Below are 19,743 nucleotides of genomic sequence, written 5' to 3'. Positions count from 1 at the left end.
ACCCTTGATAAAGAAAAAGCATTCCTACACATTCTACACCTAGTTCTTAGGTTGACTATAAATGACCACATGTACAACTTCTGAGGCAAACAAACTGAACCATGCTTATAGATATTTCTAAAATGATTTTATACACAATTTGGGAACTTCTAAATCATATATGCTTAGATGATAAAATGGATAAATACCTTCTTACATAGTATCTAATAGGATTTGTTTTCTAATTTTTATCAATGTTATCCTCAAAGGCAACATTCGCCATCAATATTTGTAACATAAAACTCACCCAAGGAGACTAGAGTTTTTGCATCTGCTACAATTCAACAGAAAACTGGTCCCACAGCTGCTCTGGCAGCTCCTTCCAACAAATATGCTTTTAACTAATTCAGATTAAATAGTTCTTAAAATCAAACAGTTAATTCCTACTAAAAAAAACTGTTCCACCATAGTAACTAGGTTCAGCCTTTGCATGGACTTTATGACTTGCTGGTACAAATAACAGAAGCTACTAGAAATAAATAATAAATAAAATATATAACATGGAAGAATTGCAAAATGTTTATTTTTTTAATGCGATTAATACCATTTTAATGTAGGAGAGGCCATCTTTATTTACAGGCTAATAAAAAAATACTAAATTCAACACAACTAGATATAATACATTTCTCAAAAATCCTATAGATTTGAGGCTGACCCTATGTGGAAGACTGGATAGGTGGAATAGTGATTACGTAATAAGGATGTCAGAAATGTGCAACTTAACACATGAATCAATATACTGTTTCTAAACATGAAAACAAAATAAGTCCACGGTGGGGGGAACAGAACCAGCACCAATGACAAGCTGGGCTAACTTCTGACAACTGTTCAGCTAAAACCATTCAGTTATATTAACAAGGATCAAAAAACTGTCGTCTCTTTTCAATCTATTTTAACAAGTCTCATAACCTAAATGTTGTCTGCCATCATATTCACAACAGACACTTAGAAGAGAATTTTAGAAGTTAAATGTAAATATATACACACATACATACAACCCTCACACTCTTGAAAATTTTTTCTCAGCTATTGTGTTTGTGTGTGCATATGTATATTTTTCTTTTTCCTTTTTAATTGTAATGGCTTTGCAACAGTTCTCTCCTTATCTGTTTGGTTTTGTCCTTGAAACTCGTTATGAGCTTCTTTCCTGTAAACGTGAAAACATAAAAACTGTTTCTCATTCAGTCCTTTGGGAAAAGTCTGTAATTCTTAGTCCATCCCCCGAAGACTATATATTCTAAAATGAACTTTTAACTGAGTACTTTCTAAACACCTGGCGGGAATCTCATAGCACCATCTGAGCAACAGTGCCCTCACACAGGCCTGCAAAGCCAAGGTGAGGCAGGAATGAAATGGGAACCGGCCTTTGCAATTTTAAACTACCTGGGAAGTTTTTCATTCTGCTTATCAGCCCAAGAAAGTTTGTATCACAACCATCTCATACAATTCTTCATATTACACGGTGTCCTCATAGAAATGCCAATTCAAGGCTCTAAAAAAAAAACCCTTTATAGACATATTAGTTCTTGAAAATTAAAAGGTTTTAGCTAATGTTTCCTAAGGATTCAGTCTTAGTAGATAAAAGATACTCTCTGAAAAACTGCCATGGCCATCCCATCCCAGGTTGTGTTTTAAAAAGATAAGATAACATGGTTTCAAGTCAAAACAAAAAGTTTTCAGATACGTGTCAATGGAAATTTTTTTGACTAAATGAATACACTGGCTCAATTCCAGTTTGCAGACCTCATGTCATGCACGGGGGCATGTGTTGGAGTAGGGGATGCATAAGGAGAAGACTTTTTTTCTTTTAAGAGGCCTAGCCTGCCAGGAGCAAACAATAACATGTAGCTTGCTTAATCAGTTGTACAATTAAATACTAGCTTCTGCTTAGAGGCAAAGCTATGCTGCAAGGTATTTTAATATCAGTAACCATATATACTACGAAGTGCATTTCTATTACAAATTAACATGGTGATATACAGATGAACAAAACCACCCAAAACAAACCATAAATGAGCAACAGTTAAAACATAAAATTTATAAATAGCAAAACCACCAAATAAAGTATATACATTTTATAGATTTACCTATGAACAAATATACAGTGCATCTAGGAAAGATAAAAGAATGTGTTTCATATCACGTAACATTTGAGTGTTAGAAAGAGATACTGATAATACTCTGAAAGCCTTCTCCCAATCAATATTCCCTTCAACGTTTGTCCTTTAAAACAATGATATTGGCAAAACTATCATCTCTTTAAATGCAATGTTTTCACTTTCCCCTGCCCAGTACAGTGGCCCGCGGAACAGTAAATAAGAGAGCAGGCACTCCGTGCTTATTCCTGGGATAAGCGAAATAGCAAATCTAGTTTGCATATGAAAAGCACTTTAGTCAAACAAACACAAACAAGAAAAGCCAACCAAAACAATTACCATATCAAAACATGTTCACCTTATCTTACCCTCCAGTGCCTCAGCTTTTTGGATGATTGGCAAATCAGTTAGGTACTTTGAGAGAAAACTGCTTTTGAATGTATTTCATTGACATGGTAATAGATTTGAGCTTTTACTGACAGAAAAGATGTATCTTTAAGTGCCAGGACTATCACAAGACAAACATTATGAACAACTCAAAATGTATAAAACTGTCTTTCGTGGATTCCAGAAAAAAAGCATTTGTGACTAAACATTAATAACGTAATACTCCAATACCATGCACACAAGATCAACATAATTGAGAACAGATATTTTACATTCATCTGCATTTCTTTTAAAAACCTAAAATGTACAATGTACAATAACTTTTCTGAAACTATTTCTAGTGCAGCATTGATTGATAAAGGATTGCTTAAAGAAAACTATTTTGTACTGAATGAATAACACTGAAAAGCAAACTCATAATAAATGATCATTAAGAACTGACTTAGATATCAGGAAGCATATTAAATTAAAAAAAAAGAAAACACTAAAACCATTCTTTCAGTTAAAAAAAAAAATTAAGTCAAGCCTACATTTCTGCAATTCAAGTTCTATCCTTTGAAACACCACACTTAACATTCTGGAATATACAATATGAATTCATTTATTCTCTTAAAGGCTATTTCTTAAAAAAATTCCAGTTAGCACTGTCCTTCTACTAAATGGAAAAGGAATCAAATAAAACAGTAGTGCTTCATTTGGTACTTAAGAGCCTAGTACTATCCTTTTGGGAAACACATGCTTTGGTGCTTTACAATTTTAAGAAAATCAAAATTACTTTACATGCAATAGCTAATTATGGTATACCACAGAAAATAGGGAGTTTTATGCATTTAGAATTGTTCACATGAAGCCCTGAGGTACCCGCCTTTCATTTAGGCAACAAACAGCCTCCCTTGATCTTGTACAGTCTTTGTCACCGTCTTCCCTAGTGCCCCAAATTCAGAATAGTCTGATTAACAATCTTGTCTGGAGATAGTCAGTTTAATAAGATTTTTTATGATACAGACTGTGCAGATCATCTAATTTAGAAGCACCATCTTCGAGTGGAGTTTCACTTGAAGTTCCTAGGTCTCCATTTTCATGTCCATCAGTTACTGCTTTCTTATTAAATCCTGAAAGAAAGAGAAAAAAACCAGATACTTTCTAGTTAAAAAAAAAAAAGTCATACTTTTATTGAGCTATAACAAAGGAATGCCCACTGTAATTAATAATAATAATATGGAGCAAATTAACGGGACCCTAGATTAATCAAGTCAGCAATCTCTGACAAAGGAATTCTTCCTTCTTATAGCAGATATCAAACACTGTACAGATTTTTTAATATTATCTATTGGACCTATCTAAAAATTATATAAAATTTCCTACCAAATTTTCTATGAAACTTAGAACTGATACACACAATCCCAAAATTCAGTAAGTTCTACTCACAAAAATACCTGTTGAACTGTAAACTGTATTTTTCTTTTACATTTTGCTTTCACATTATTTAACTTCAGTTCACTGAGGCACATACTAGTTTATCACTACATCTAGTTTGTCCAATGTCCAGATAAAATTTAAAACTAATTTTGGTTAATCTACAAATAGTATACATATGTGCGTCACATTTTAAGTAGTCTGCAATTTACACAGGTGATAGAGAACCTTTTAGCCTCAGCTGCAAAAAGGAAGGGACAAGACCTCTAATCCTGACAAAAAATAGAAGAAAGGGTGAAAGACAACAAAAGCAAACGAAAAGCAGCTCAACAGAGCAAGGTTTTGACATAGTTCCACAATCGTTTTGTTCAAGATGCACAGGGAGAATGATTGCTACTGCTGTCTTTGTATAGATGATTCACAACATATAGATTTACCAAAAGGGCAACAGTTCATCAGTTCACTGTAAAACTCTATGCCAGAAGTTCTCAAACTTTTTGGTCTCAGGATGCCTTTACACTCTTAATAAGTACTGAGAATTGCAAAGAGCTTTTGTTCATGTGGGTTATTAATGTTATGTGAGGTACTGATGTTTACCATATTAGTGATTAAGACTGAGAAATCTAAAAAAAATTTATTATTACTTTATTAAAAATGATAATAAACTCCATAAATGTTAACATAAATAACATATTTGTTTAGTGAAAATAATTCTACTTTCCAAAAAATTTAGTCAGAAGAATATCATTATTTTACAATTTTGCAAATATCCTTAATGTCTGGCTTTACAGAAGATAGCTGGATTCTCTTATTTGCTTCTACTCAATGAGTTACAAGTATATGAAGAAAGTTCACCCTCACACAGATAAACAGAAGAGGGAAGAGTAACTTAGTTTTTTCAGATAACTGTCAATATTCTTCTTTGATCTTATACCAAAATTTTACAGTATAGAATCTAAAACCATATCAATGAACTTTCTCACACTCTGCTACATTAAAATCATTTGTCTATCTTGGACTTTGAATGGCTCTTTTACCCATGCAGGATTTAGTAACATCATGCACTGGTCATTTGAAAAATATTAGATCACTGAGTTACGTAGCAATTGCAAAAGCTGACACATTTCATTTTACTATATCAAAAAAAATCACATTCGTTAATATCACCACCAATCTTATTAGAAAAGTTCTTTAAGTGTCAGGAAGCTGTCGAGCTCATGGTGGTTGATGCGTGTTTTACAAAATTCTAATTTTCACTTGAAAGCTCATGTTTTATCACTGGCAATAAATACTGTCACTTGTTCTCCTTGAAGTGATGGATTCACTTTGCTCATTTTAAAGAAAATGGCTGCCAAATAGTCTGAATAACCATAATTTGTTATTCTTTCAAGTAAAAATTGTCATGTTGTCATCCATGAAAAAAATGGCTAGTTCAGCTAGCAAATTAATCACTTAAGTACTTTTCCTCAAGACCAGCATCTTTGTTCAGCATACACTCAGTAATACGATGCATACTTCCCATTTCATCACACAGAATATTAAAAAGTCATATACTCAAGATTTAATAAAATTAGCAGTTTTTACTATTTCATCAAGGATATTCTTAAGAGAAACTGGCATTTTCTTCTTCTTCTTTTTCATTCTGAGTGGATGGCAAGGAAGAACACAGTGATCACTAGTAAAGTGGTGCTACTGCTTTGACTCGCACTAAAGTATCAATAGTTTTACCCCCATTGCTTTTGTACCATAAGTGCAAATATCAACACAGCAAAAAAAGACAAACAATGCCTTAGTATTATTATGAAAAGTTTTGACCTCAAGAACCCCTTGAAAGGTCTCAGGGTCCCGCAAGGATCCATGTATCACAATTTAAGAACCACTGCTCCATGTAAAAGAAAGTGCTAGAATTTTTCTTTAAAATATGTATAAATGATAGCAAAGGAACTAAACCAAAAATCCTCAAGATCACATATCCTGATTCTATTAATAACAATCATGAGATAACAGTCTAATCACTTATTCATATTTAGCCTGTAAAATCATTGCATTATGAGAGAAGAATGCACATTAAAACAGCAAAATGACATTAAGATGTATCTACTCTAAAAGGCATGTTGGTCTTTGTTTCAGAGTCTAGAAAACTTGAATTTTATTTATTTTTCAAGGATCAGTTATAGTTTAGTAATTGGTCACATACTTGTCCAAGATGACTCTAGAAGAACTTACATGTAAATAAAATTTTGGCATAGTTACTGGTGTACAATAAAACTATAATTTAGCAAGGGAAAGCTATCCATTTTGTTAACGATGGTTTCTCCATCATTAAAACAGTGTTACTAAAGAACAGCTAAGCCTTTTATATTTTTAAAGTTCATTAATAATAAATACATTAATTATAACTTTTAGAGTAATTTTTACCTTGTAACACTTTGATTTCCCCACTTGTGTCTTTGCAACTAGCACCAGGATTACTACTTCCCTCTAACTCATCAAGGTACAAACGGTAACGATGTCCACTCTCATCTTCATATTCCACATTTTCATCATCAGAATCCACTTCAGGAGCCACATAAACTACTTCAAATTCAATCTCTCCTCTCTAAAATGGGGAAAGAAAATGAGGAAACCAAGTTACTGTAATTATAATTTTAAAAGATTTCCAAATTCTTTGCGGTGAGAAGTAGTAGCTGGCCCTCAGATGTAGCTCCTTTCAAGACAACAAATAATGAAATTTTAGAATCTCAAGAGGTAAAAGTAATTTCCTTTTAATATTACAGATTTTTCTACTGATCAAAATATTTTTGTTAACAGACCTAAAATAAAAAAGGATGTTTATTCAATTTACAGAATTTTGGAACAAATGTTCAGTTTAAAAGTCATTTTGCCATTTTATACTTTCCATAATAGCAATTCAGCAAATCCATCTAAATAGTCAGATATTAAAGTTGCACCTAAGGGTACCACACAAACTTTTCTCTAATTCAAGAAACCTCTACACAATGATTTCTTGTTTCTTCCTGAATAGGTCTTGAGCCTTTCCTTAACTTTCACCGAGTGCCAAAGTGTTAAGGTATTCTGTTCAGTAGTAATAGTAATTACTGTATTTATTGTACAAAATTATTATCTTTCGATCCTCAGAATAACACTATTATAGTCCCTTGTACATGAATGAGAAACCTGAGTTAGTCCTGGAGAGAGCAGGTAACTCTCTCAATAAGATGAACAAGTAAAACAGAAAAACAGAAATTTGACTCCAAAGTCCTTGCTCTTTCTACTATACTAGACTAAATGTGTAGTATTTATCTTGTAATTCTTTAATAACAACTTTATGTTCAGGTAAAAAGTTACAGATTATTTCACGTTAAAAAAATTACAAGCTACAATTGTCATTTAATAAGAGACTACAATCACTATACCCAAGTCTGGTATTTGTAATTCTCTGAAAATTATAGCCTGCCTTTGCTCAAAAGAAAGCATGCCATTTTTTTTTTTTTTTTTTATTGCTACTCACTAAGTTAGTCTCTGGTGCTCCTTTTTCCCAGCAGTTTAAGGTTATACTTCAGAATTTTAACATGCGCTTAGTGTTTCCATACAACTTTGTATCTCATGAACTGCCTGTTTACATCTCCTTTACCACAGCTGCTGTTCATCTCACTCTTATGCTACTGGATGACAGCCAAGTTGGGTTGAGAAAACACCAACTTAAAGAGACTAGCACTGCATTCTTAGGTCTCCCGCATCAGGCAATGCTTTAAAAATACCATTTTGGGGGAGATGGTAAATGCAGTGGTCTTCAGTAAAGTTCTCTAGATGACAGAATCAGGTCTGTGGGTAGCTGTCATGAAGAAACAGATTTTTGCGCTTAATATGAGGAAGAGCTTTCTAAAAATCAGCAACGTACAACAATGAAATGGACTGTTTTATCACCAACAAGTCCTCCCTTTAATACAATTATTTAATTAGTGATATTGTAGATATTTATGCATCATGTAAAGTTGAACTAAATGAGCTATAAATTCACTTTCAACTCTGAGATTCAATTCTACCCTGGCATACTACGCTGATGATGCAACAAATATCTCAATGTACTAACCAACACCTCTCTAATTCCCTCAACCTTATTCTTGAAGGAAAAAAACAAAACAAAAAAACATTGTAAGTACTCTGGATAACAAATATGACTCCCGGATATGACTCTCAACTCTTTATATGTTCTGCAACCTTAAGCAAATCATTTAATTTCTAAGAACCTTAGTTCACTCATTTTAAATAAGAGGGTTGGGCTAAATGATTTCTAAGGACCCTTGAGTTCTAACATTTATGACTGTAAAATCAATCCACTTCTAACACTGTTTTTTCTATAGTACTTCATATTTGTATAGCATTTTAGTCATTAATAATGTTTTGCCTTCTAAGAGCCAAGTCCTGTTCTGAACACTTTATATGTATTAACATACTTAATCCTTACAGCTCTCAGATGAGGACACCGCAGCATAAAGGACTTAAGCAACTTGCTCAAAACTATACAGCTGTGAAGAAGAGCAAATCTTAAGTAACTTGCTCAAAACTATACAGCTGTGAAGAAGAGCAAATCTTTTTCAGTAAATCTGGCTGAATGTCTTCTATAATAGGAAACTAGTATCTGTATATATACACTTTACTACTTGAGAAACCTCCTAGAGAAGTATAAAGTATTCAACAGATTCAAAAAGGAACAATCAACAGATCCAATTTTAGTCACATAAAGGGAACTTACCTGCTGGGAAAGAATGGTTACAGCTTCTTTATGCTTTGTGTCCCTTAGGTTAACTCCATTAACAGCCAGGATAGCATCTCCAACATGTAGCCCTCCACATCTATCAGCAGGTTGCCCTGGGTGGATCTCAGAAATGAGGATTGGAACACCATGTTCCTTTCCACCCTAACCAAAAAGAGCAGTAAATTAGTTTACCTTTGTATAGTCACAGACTATTCTACTGATATTCTCCTAAAAACATTTCAGTAAGCACCTATACTCTTATTATAAATACTGAGTGAAATCCTATTTGCTATTATATTTAGGTAATGGTAAATCAAATTATTATGAATATCAAAGTTACCTCTAAATAAAACGATTAATAATATACATGTGCTTTTTAAAACGCATTCCAGAGCCAAAAAAAAAAGAACCCTAAAAAATGAAAAAAAAAAAAACAATTAGCTACTCTCTTAAATAAATAAATAAAAATATTTTATGTATTAGTAGTCCCCAGCACTATTAGATTTTATCAAATCTAAGTCACTATGAACGGTAAGACAAACCATTATTTTATGTTCCACAAAAATAATTATAAGATGAATCTCAATTTCACAGATGTTAAAATGTGAAAAAATATGCAACACAAAGTTGATGAAATGCAATATTTGGTACATTTCGCCCTTCTAGCTTTTAATCATAATTGTGTGTGTGTTGTTATCCATGGGGATAAATTTAGTTATTTAGAAAATATATTCAGAATACTTTATTTCCCAATGATGTCCAACAAAGGAGCATGATTATACTAGACAACTGTAGAAAAGAAGACTGGAAGCACTACTTCTTACTGTAATTGAAATGCCAAGGCCTTCATGATCTTCCTTAAGGAGGAGAACTTTTCTAATTGGACCAACACCTTGGCTTTTCTTTAAAGAGTCTTGATCCTTATTGAAGGAAAAAAAGAAGAAAAATTAGTACTACTTAAATAATATACCATATAGAGTAAACCCATACTATTATAACTTGCTTTTAGGAATCTTTATTAGTTGCCTGTAATGGATACACAGTATAGTGTTAAGAAAGTAATTAATAAATAGATAAAATGGGAAAGCAAAAATAGTTCTTCTGTTAACATGGTGAAATATCGATGATTTTCTTACGCTCTTATTAACTTCTTTAATATATCTGGTACATCTCTTTTTAAATTGTAGGACACTACAAAAGAAATCACTGCCAGGAATTGATAAAAAAATATCTTCAAGAAGTGAAAGGAGGTAACTTTATCTTAACTGGAAAAATAACTTAAAGATCTATATCCATTTTAACTGATTTGTAGAACTGAAAAACATAATGCCAACTGGATCATTAATTACTTTTTCATTTCTTTGAGTTCTGGAGTCTACCTCTTAACTAAAGGACCTTGTTCCATTAATAATTCTTTCTCTGGTACCTTTACTCTTTCCCTCTCTCTACAAGTTCCTTCCCTAATTCAGCACATGAAAAAACTCCAGGTCTCATCCAGCTTTAAAATACTGACCACGTACAAACACAAAACAACACAGATAAAAACCCTTCAATCACCCACTATCTTCTTTACCTACTATCCTCCCTCCATCTTTCCTTAACCGGCACACACAGTTAATCCTAACTGTAGTTACTTCCTTGCCTCCTACATTCAGTACTCCAACCACTGTAATTAGGGTTTTGCCCCCACTTGCTCCAATGAAACTGTCTTCTCTACAGTCACTAGTAACGAATGTGGCTACTTCCAATGAATACGTTTGTTAGTCACTGCCCTTCTGAACCTTGCAGAAAGTTGATACTGTTCACTATCCCCTCCTTGAAACCTTCTCTTTTCTTTGGTGTCTATTATACTAGTACTTTCCTAGATGGCCTGTATCTGACAGCTCCACCTCAGGCTCCTTCCTTTGGTGATCCATTTCCGTCCCTCACTCCATAAAAGTCTCCTTCCATCTTTTTACTTTCTATATATTTTCCCTGGGTGACTTAATCAATTCCATGGTTCAAAGGATGATTTACCTAATAATCTTCAACTCAGAATTCTCTCTAGAATTCCAGAGCCATATATCTAACTGGATATAACTTGGCCGTCCCACTGGCACCTCAAACACTACATGTCTAAAACTGATCTCATCATCTTTCTGCCAAAATCTTCCTTTCCTTCTATTTGCTTTATCAGTGCATGCCATCTCACTCAGTTACCCAAACCAAAAACCCACACTTCCTTCTCACTCACCTACTTAACCAAAAGCAGTTAGTCACCAAATCCTCTTGATTGTACTTCTCTCAAACCTGTCCTTCCTCTAACCACTCTCTCCTTATTTTATTATCTTTCTAAATGTAACTCTCCGACTCCAATTAGGCCCTCTTCCAATATATCCCCTTCACTATACCAAAGTAATTGTCAAACAAATATTAAATCTTATTAGTCCACTATTTTATTGAAAAACCTCATGATTATCAGGTTAAGGTTCAAATTCCTTTATTTAGCATAAAATAACATTTATGATCTGGCCACTGCCTAGAAGTTAATGGGGACCAACAGTGTCCCAAAGAAGACAATGGCATAAGTGCTTATTGCAATCGCCACTCCTCTCCCACCAACTAGACGTACATATCAATTTTTCTTGCAATAATCTTTTCAGAGGCAACAAATAATTTTACTATTCAAGGTCAGGCTTTATCTGATACTAAGATATGTGATCCACTGGGTAGGAGTTAGATATGATTTTATTATATTAAGGTTTGTATCATTAGGCTGCTGTTGTAGTGAAATTTAATAAATTTTCATCCAGGTAGAAAGAAAACCTCCTGTACAGTGGTGGCTACAGAAGCAGACAATTGGACACAGATCTCAAATTCCATCTTAATGCAAGACCAAACAGTTATAAATGTTAGCTCAGAAACTACAAATAAATCTAGTTACTAAAAGTCCCCCTGTAAAGAATTATCCAAAAATATTTGCCAATTTATCAATAGGATCACACACTCTCTGCTTAGCTTAAAATATTTGTAAACATGCCTAATCAAGATGCAGGAAAATTCTGAAATATGAGCCAAAGCAACATGCATTTGCTAGCAATAGTTCACTGTCTTCAGAAATATCATTTTCGGGCGTTAGTAAATCTGTAAAGAGCTATATGGGTTGCTGAAACTTTAAATATGTACCTATTTTATATAAGTTTAATTCACTTTTAAATAAAGGTTTTAAATACTAGTACAATTTTTTTTAACGCAAAGGATTTGTGATTAAACAAAGGGCAAGGCTGAGTGAGAAACAGCAGCAAGGCAAACATACATGGCCTGGTGGTGCATGCATTGGTCGCTTCAGGTCATTACGCCCTCTACAGGCTCTGATAACAGTTTTGTGACGATGCAAATGTATTTCAGCTTCCAACTGGTTCCAAAGCTTATCATGAGCAGGTCCCTTCATATCTCGTCCTAGTAATTGTATTTGTTGGACCCTTCATATTGGGAAAATAATTAATTCAGTTAGTTTTTCATTATACATACTATACAAAGAATTCAGAAGAATTACTACTGAACACAAGTAGTTTTTGCGTAAATCTAATTCAGTAATAAAACTAATACTCAGGAACCTCCTGATGTGTCTCAGATTATAGACATGAAAATTCTGAAAGAGACAGCTGTCTTCAAGGGAAAAGCAGTTTAAAAACAAAAAAAGAATGATTGAGACCTTCTTTAGTCACATACTTAATTCACATACGTCTTAGAAACAATTTATGAGACTAATGTCAATTAGCATGTTTCACGTCTTGCATGCAATCACACTAGTCTTTAGATGAGGCTATTTTTTCCAATGACAGTGTCTTTTTACAAAACGATTATTTCTTTAAATGTGGTAAAATTATTAGAAAATGTGCGCTTCAAGATATTAATTATTTTTATTTGCTCCACATCAGTCCTTAATATGACATTAGAACAATAAGCAGAAAATTATTTAGTAATAATAATGAATCACCAAAGTTTGTGAATAATTTACCATAAAAAATTAATGCAAGCAGAACTCTGTATTATTATGATAAAATCACTGTCATTCCAACATGTTTTTGAGGGGCAAGAAAGACTGGGTTTCAATGATCACGGAAAGAATTCCTACGGAAGTCCTGCCGTACATGGGAACATCATCTGTTATGGTGTCAAGGCAGGAAATGGTAAAAAGTGCAGCTCTAAGAGTTGTTAGCATTTTACAGTAATTTACTAGCAGTGTGTGTGTGTAAACCGGAAATACTTATTTAGTATGGCTAAATAAATCTGCAATATGTAATGCTATCAATATTAAGTTAACAGTAAGCCACAGTCAATGATAAAATCACTCTTAGGATAAAGATTAATATTTCATTTACCAAAAGAGATAAGAGTCAACCTCTTTAACTATGCAGTTGGTCACCTAAGAGCACAGGGGTACCCATTTTCCACGCACCTTCCTGCCAGTTCCTTATCCAAGTACTTGGCAGCTAGTCTTGCCCCATAAACTTCAGCCTGGAGAACAGCTATATGTCTACGAAGGGCTTCATTCTCTTTTCTCAGCAACTTCACTTCAGCTTCAAGTTGAGCTTCTTTCATTTTCTCTTTTTTGTTTGCTTCAAGCTCTCTTTCCTATTGCAATTTTTTTAAAAAAAATAATGCAATGAATATACTTTTAAGACTCCTTAGCAACAGACCATGTTCCTTAAAATACATAAAAGCACACAATCTATGATACCAACAATGAAAGCATATGATAAAAATTACCACTTCATTTCTATAAAATGGAACACAAAGATTTGGATCCAGTTTTTTTTAACTAGTACCAGAAGGTGTTGGAACCACTTCTAGGTAAGATAATAACATGGCTTGGGGCACCTTGATCCTGAGGATACGAAGATTAGTAGCCTTCTCTAAGCTCATGTTATCACATACTAATAGTAAAGGCTTCATTGGATAATTAAATTTACTCCCTACTTCCTAAAAATGACTCTAAAACTAGACCAAAATAATCACTCTGGTGGTTGTGCCCAAACATTTAAAGAACTTTAATGCAGCAATTCTATAAACAGGTCAAAGCCATTCAGTTACGCAGAGATACATTCTATGACCAATTTATCTTACAGCATTATAAGAAACTGACAATGCTTAAATTAGAACAGATATTCCAATTCTTTTAAAATATTTTATGGTCACGGAGAAATGCTGGTAACAACTGCATTAAAATATTTACACATTAAAAAATGTCTGGGGCTTCCCTGGTGGCGCAGTGGTTGGGAGTCTGCCTGACAGTGCAGGGGACACGGGTTCGAGCCCTGGTCTGGGAAGATCCCACATGCCGCGGAGCAGCTAGGCCCGTGAGCCACAACTACTGAGCCTGCGCGTCTGGAGCCTGTGCTCCGCAACAAGAGAGGCCACGATAGTGAGAGGCCTGCGCACCACGATGAAGAGTGGCCCCCGCTCGCCGCAACTGGAGAGGGCCCTCGCACAGAAACGAAGACCCAACACAGCCAAAAATAAATAAATTAATTAATTAATTTTAAAAAAAAGTCACACTATAATCCAACTTAATTCACAAAATACACGTAAAGTGGTAGCGCATATAATGGATTTAGGAAGCAACTAAAATTTAAAAAAAAAAAAATGTCTATACAGAGAACAGACTTGTGGTTGCCAAGCGGGAGGGAGGGAGAGGGATGGAATGGGAGTTTGGGGTTAGTAGATGCAAACTATTATGTACAGGATGGATAAACAACAAGGTCCTACTGTAGAGCACAGGGAACTATATCCAATCTCCTGGGATAAACCATAATGGAAAAGAACATAAAAAAAGAAGATATATGTGTGTATAACTGATTCACTTTGCTGTACAGCAGAAATTAGCACATTGTAAATCAACTATACTTCAATAAAAAAAATATGGTTTATGGAAAAAAAATATCTATAGCATAGATATCTATAGTATAGCATCTATGTATATATATCTATGGTATATCTATGGTATAGATTATCGCTGAACTTTGGGATCTGGATCATCTATTTGTCCATATGTTAAAGTGACTGAAGAACTGTTTTCTGAGGAAAAATACTGGCCTCACTTGCCTACTATGAGGTTGGATGGATATCCATTTTTACTCTCAAAAAAGGATGCCATCCTATGCTCCACTTGGTAGATAACCCATATATATGAATTTATAGGTGTTAGCCAGAGAATATAATATAACTTTAAGATCTTTGCCATGAAATTTTTATCACCAGCTCACATGTGAGAGAAATAATTTTCAATATACTTTCAAAGTGTAAAGTACAGTGTACCTATACATCAAGGGTTACAAATGTAAATACCTTTGGAATTCAAGCACAGAACAGATAGGCAGGTAAAGACAAAGTGGAGGGGAAAACAGAAGGTACAATATCCTGCCTAAAGGGAGTCAAATTCAAACACACACACACACACACACACACACACACACACACACACACACACACTGTGTGGCAAAATAAAACCCTTCTGAGAGTTGGACAAGGGCCCTGAAAGATCTTTTAAGTGTTATTTTTGGATCAAGAGAACCATCCCAAGTTTGAGTGGAAGTGTTTTTACTGACTTAGAGAACTGCTTTTACTGACTCACTAATTTACAGAATCTATAAATCCTGTGGAAATACAGTTATATTTATTGATGAGAGGTGGATGACACTGTTCACTACACCATGTCCCCTTCAGGATATTTAAATAAAGATCTACACCTCAGCACAAGAAGAATGTTTCTCTTGAGTGAATGGCAAATGATACTGTTTCTAATGTATGAGCAGTGATTATTATAATTATTTCCCTTTTTACTGTGAATATTAAGCTGAGAAACAAATGTAAGCAAACTTTTAACAATTAATGGAATGTATTTGGTAGTAATTTCAATGTCTGCTTTGATCCACTGTTTTGACAACAGCATATCAATATATGACATATTTAAACATCAATATATGATATACTCAAATACAAGGCAGTGAGTACCACAATCGTAAAAACAATAACAAAAAAAAATACAAACTAAAATGAATGACAACTACCAAATGTTGAATATATTTATCACTTCCTTGATTAAAATATCTGTCATTATACATGTGATAAACAAAAGGAAGATTAATTAGCACGCTTTTTCAACTTCTGTAAAAAAACAAATATAACCATGAGAACACAATTTGTAGATTTTTAAAAAAATTATTTTATTTTATTTTACTTTTTTGGCTGCACCCCACAGCCTGTGGGATCTCAGTGCCCCGACCAGGAATCGAACCCATGCCCCCTGCATTGGAAGCACGGAGTCTTAACCACTGGACTGCCAGGGAAGTCCCTAGATTTTTTTTTTTTTTTAATCTGAAGAGCTAATAACCTAGAATCCTCTTTTTACAACAAATTTGGAATTCTTAACATCTCAATTTACTTCAGAATCTCTTTCCTAAAAGGGCAGGTATCGGTTCCAAAAGAAACCACAGTTTGGACAACATGAACAAAAATCTTTTTTTTTATGACATTTACTGAGGTTAATGCTGTTTGTTTCATAAAAAGAGTTCCTAGAAGACCAAGAATTCTTTCTTTATGGGCTAAATAAATTTTATGTTGAGGATTATCTACTTACAATCACTTTAATGAGCTATTTATATAATATTTATGAAATCTGAGAAACATATTAAGACACTACTTTGCTTTAATGATTTAAACTCCTAATGAATCTGACAAACTTGCAGACCTGAAATTAACAGATGCAAGCAAGAATAGGACTAAGAACACTGAAGTTAATCGCTTTTAGATTTAAAGGAAAAAACCTTTTTGTTTTAGTTAACCTGTTCATCATTAGGTAACAACAAAGAAGTTAATTTTGTATTCCGATATCCAAACAGTGTATTTTCAAAAGAAGATAAGTCATATGACAACTTAGAACCTGATTAGGTTGAGGTAGTGGGAAAAATATTAAGAATTTATATATTGCTATTTTCCAAAATAAATTCTAATAAAGGGTTTCAAAATTCAATTGTTTCAAAGCCCACACAATTATTCTCAAGACTGATGAAAAGTTATAACAGAGGCAGTGGATAAATAAGAAACCAACATGCACATTCTTTCTCTGGGAATAAATTCAAACAGAAAAGGAGGAAAGAGCTAGGCCTGCATAAGGAAAACCAATTGTTCTTTTGAAGTAGCGGTATGAGCAAGTTACAAAGCTCAGAAGTTGTCAAACACTGATGGGTTCTGCAAATAATGGCAACAAATCACAAACAAAAGAAAAATCTTTTAACAATACAAGGTGAGAAAAGAGCAATGGGCTACTCACTGAACTTTTCACGTATTGGCACATTAAAAAATTACCATCATTAATATCACTTTCAAATACATACAAAGTGACAACATGTACTATGCAAATAAAGCACTAAAAACATTTCAGCGTAACATATTAAAGCAAAACAGAAATGGCATACTTACCAGCTCCTCCACAGAGGGGACAGACTTAAGATATAAGAAAAAAGTTTTATAATTAGAAAAACATCAAACAAATGACTTTATTTAGTGGTACAATCATTACAAGGAAAATTCCCATATGTTGAATATCACTTGGGTAAAGTTCATTAGAACAAATATATTTGCAAGTCCATAAGCAATAGTAACTGCACAGGATTAGATTAAAAATGTTTGTTTTATCCAAATTAGTTAACACACCTGGTTCAGTGCCTTTCCACTACAGCACCATGTTTCAAATCTAATGTTAAAATGTCAGGTGAATTCTTTTCTAGTGAAAATGTACATTGTTTCTCAATGTTAGTATCAAACATTCCAAAGAAGCAGTTATGAATCTGACTCATTTCAGTTAAATAAAACAACACTAATAATTTATATTTATGGAATTTCAGAATTTAAAAGGACTTTAGGAGAATGTAAATATTCATTTAAATAAATTCTAACATATCTGTATTAGAAACTAACCAATCAAACAGAATTAACTGAAAACGAGTAAAACTTTGAACTGTATTACTCTCGTCATCAACATCATTTCATCTTCCGCCTCTCCCAAGCTTTATCTGTCTTATTTACTGCTGTGTACCCTACGTTAACTTTTTTTGTTAACAAAGTGCCTGGTATATAGTACACAATACATATGAGGTTAAACAGAAATGAGACTTAAAAAAAATTCTATTTAAACAACCTATATTGATTAAGAGGGCAACAGTTAATTATGGAACATATACACAATGAACATTATGCAAACACGACAAAGCACTCAGTGGCAGGGAAAATACTTATATTAAGAGCAAAAGAAAAAATGTGCCATTGGTTGGCACCTCATTCCATTTTCCTCTCCTCTTCTTCCTTATTAACAGAACTCCAATTTTACTGGAGGTGGTCATGTGACCAACTAAGGGACTGACATGCAGCTAGGGATAGCCAGTGAGACGGCTAAATGATTGGCAAAAAGTTGAGGACGATTTCATGAAAAGGTCTTTAAAGAAAACTAATGCAGGTGGGAAGCATCCTTTTGCCCTTAGATCTTCCTTCTTCCTACCTGGAATGCAGATATGAAGAAATCCTGAAGACAGAAACCATGAGCTAAAGATGGCAGAGCAGAACAACAAGAGGAAACTGTATCCCTGATATCTGTGGAGCTGCCATATCAGCTCTGAATGCCTGTCTCAGGGCTTCTTTAACTAGGAGAAAATAATTTGTACTATTTAAGAATAATTCCAATGTTATTTGGGATTTCTGTTACATGTAACTGAACTTAATCTTAACTGATACAGTAGGGCAAAAAAAATGTTTATATGTTATAATCACAAATATCTTTTAAGTATATTTACATAGATCTTTTTAAATAGGAAGAAGATCCTATTCTAACCAATTGGTTATTGATGTTATCACTGATCATCTCCAGGTGATAAGACTGTGGATGATTATGATGACCTTCACATTTCCTGTATTTTCTAAATTTCCCAGGAGCACATATTAACTTTTATAATTAAAAAGCCTCATTAAAGATTGTCCTTTTCACCCTCTAAAACACATATAAATATATGTTACCCTCTAAACTACTTACCAATTTTGCCTTAATGGTACCAGAGTCAACACTTTGACCAGTTTTAGCATGAAGCTGAAGCTGAATAGAGTGCAATTGTAAAAGCTGATCATGTACTTCTTTCTCCAATACAACTTTCTCTGCTTGGGTCTCTGTCAGTTCAGATTTCAGATCCACCAACTGTGCCTTATAAAAACAGCAACAATAGCAGAAGTTAACACAGCGTTGTAAATCAACTATACCTCAATAAAAAAATTTTTTTAAATAAAACAGCTACAATAAAAAACATTAAGTATGCTTAATTTTCTTTATTTTGACTCTAATAATTATTATTCAAGAATGACACAGACTATCTTTGAAATGAATAGGTGAACACTAGAAGTCCATTATTAACTGTAAGCTACAGCTAACTGTTACACTGTAGCAGAACAACCCATCGGAGCCACTCAGCCATTCAATCTGAAGCTTTTCATTTTTCACAATCGATACATTGTTTTACAGTTGCGAACAGGACATATCCCTTGTGTGTGTTCGATCTTCCCAACTAACAAGTGGGTTAAAGACCAAGGCAAGGCCTTAGTTTTCTACTGAACATAATTTTACTAATAAGCATCTATGGAGCCAACAAGTATGCTGGTTCAATGAGGGGGAAAAAAAATTGTGGAAAATACTTTCTAAATTATAGGTGATAATTATTTATGCCCTTGAGAAGCTTTCTTATCAACTGAGGTAATACATATGCATTCGAACCAACTAAAGAAAAATGTGTGGCAAGTTACAGATATATTTAGAATCGGTCAGGTCCCAAGGAATTCAAAGTAAAGGAAGGTTTAAAGAAGGTTAGTGAGGAAAAGAGAGTTTAGAAGGGCTTTGAAGTTAAATGATAACAAGGACAAATAGGAGCAGTAAAGCAGTCAAGAGATGAGAAGACTAGCAAGGGCAGACAGAGACTAGAAGCTACGTAGGTAAATTCCCTGAGTATAGAGACCAGAGAATTAGAA

General features: G+C 33.8%; 1 protein-coding gene across 2 annotated transcripts in view; it reads right to left on the bottom strand.

Annotated features, from left to right (window-relative positions):
• Positions 1-535: 535 nt before the first annotated feature.
• The window catches only part of GOPC (golgi associated PDZ and coiled-coil motif containing), a 35,466-nt gene continuing 16,258 nt past the window's right edge, over positions 536-19,743 (bottom strand). Inside the window, exons 2-9 of one of the 2 annotated variants that reach the window (XM_059941341.1) lie at positions 18,764-18,928; positions 17,161-17,184; positions 13,139-13,314; positions 11,993-12,158; positions 9,522-9,617; positions 8,695-8,859; positions 6,357-6,537; positions 536-3,634 (exon numbers count right to left, since the gene is read on the bottom strand). In XM_059941341.1, the coding sequence (XP_059797324.1) occupies positions 3,504-3,634; positions 6,357-6,537; positions 8,695-8,859; positions 9,522-9,617; positions 11,993-12,158; positions 13,139-13,314; positions 17,161-17,184; positions 18,764-18,928 (1,104 nt within the window). In that variant the 3' untranslated portion in view covers positions 536-3,503. The remainder of the gene's footprint in view (positions 3,635-6,356; positions 6,538-8,694; positions 8,860-9,521; positions 9,618-11,992; positions 12,159-13,138; positions 13,315-17,160; positions 17,185-18,763; positions 18,929-19,743) is intronic. The other variant, XM_059941342.1, reaches the window with a different exon arrangement.

This window comes from Balaenoptera ricei, chromosome 12 (assembly GCF_028023285.1).
Source record: "Balaenoptera ricei isolate mBalRic1 chromosome 12, mBalRic1.hap2, whole genome shotgun sequence".
In the NCBI taxonomy this organism is placed as follows: Eukaryota; Metazoa; Chordata; class Mammalia; order Artiodactyla; family Balaenopteridae; genus Balaenoptera; species Balaenoptera ricei.
Note: the sequence above shows the minus strand (reverse complement) of the source record. Positions and strands in the feature narration are given on the sequence as shown.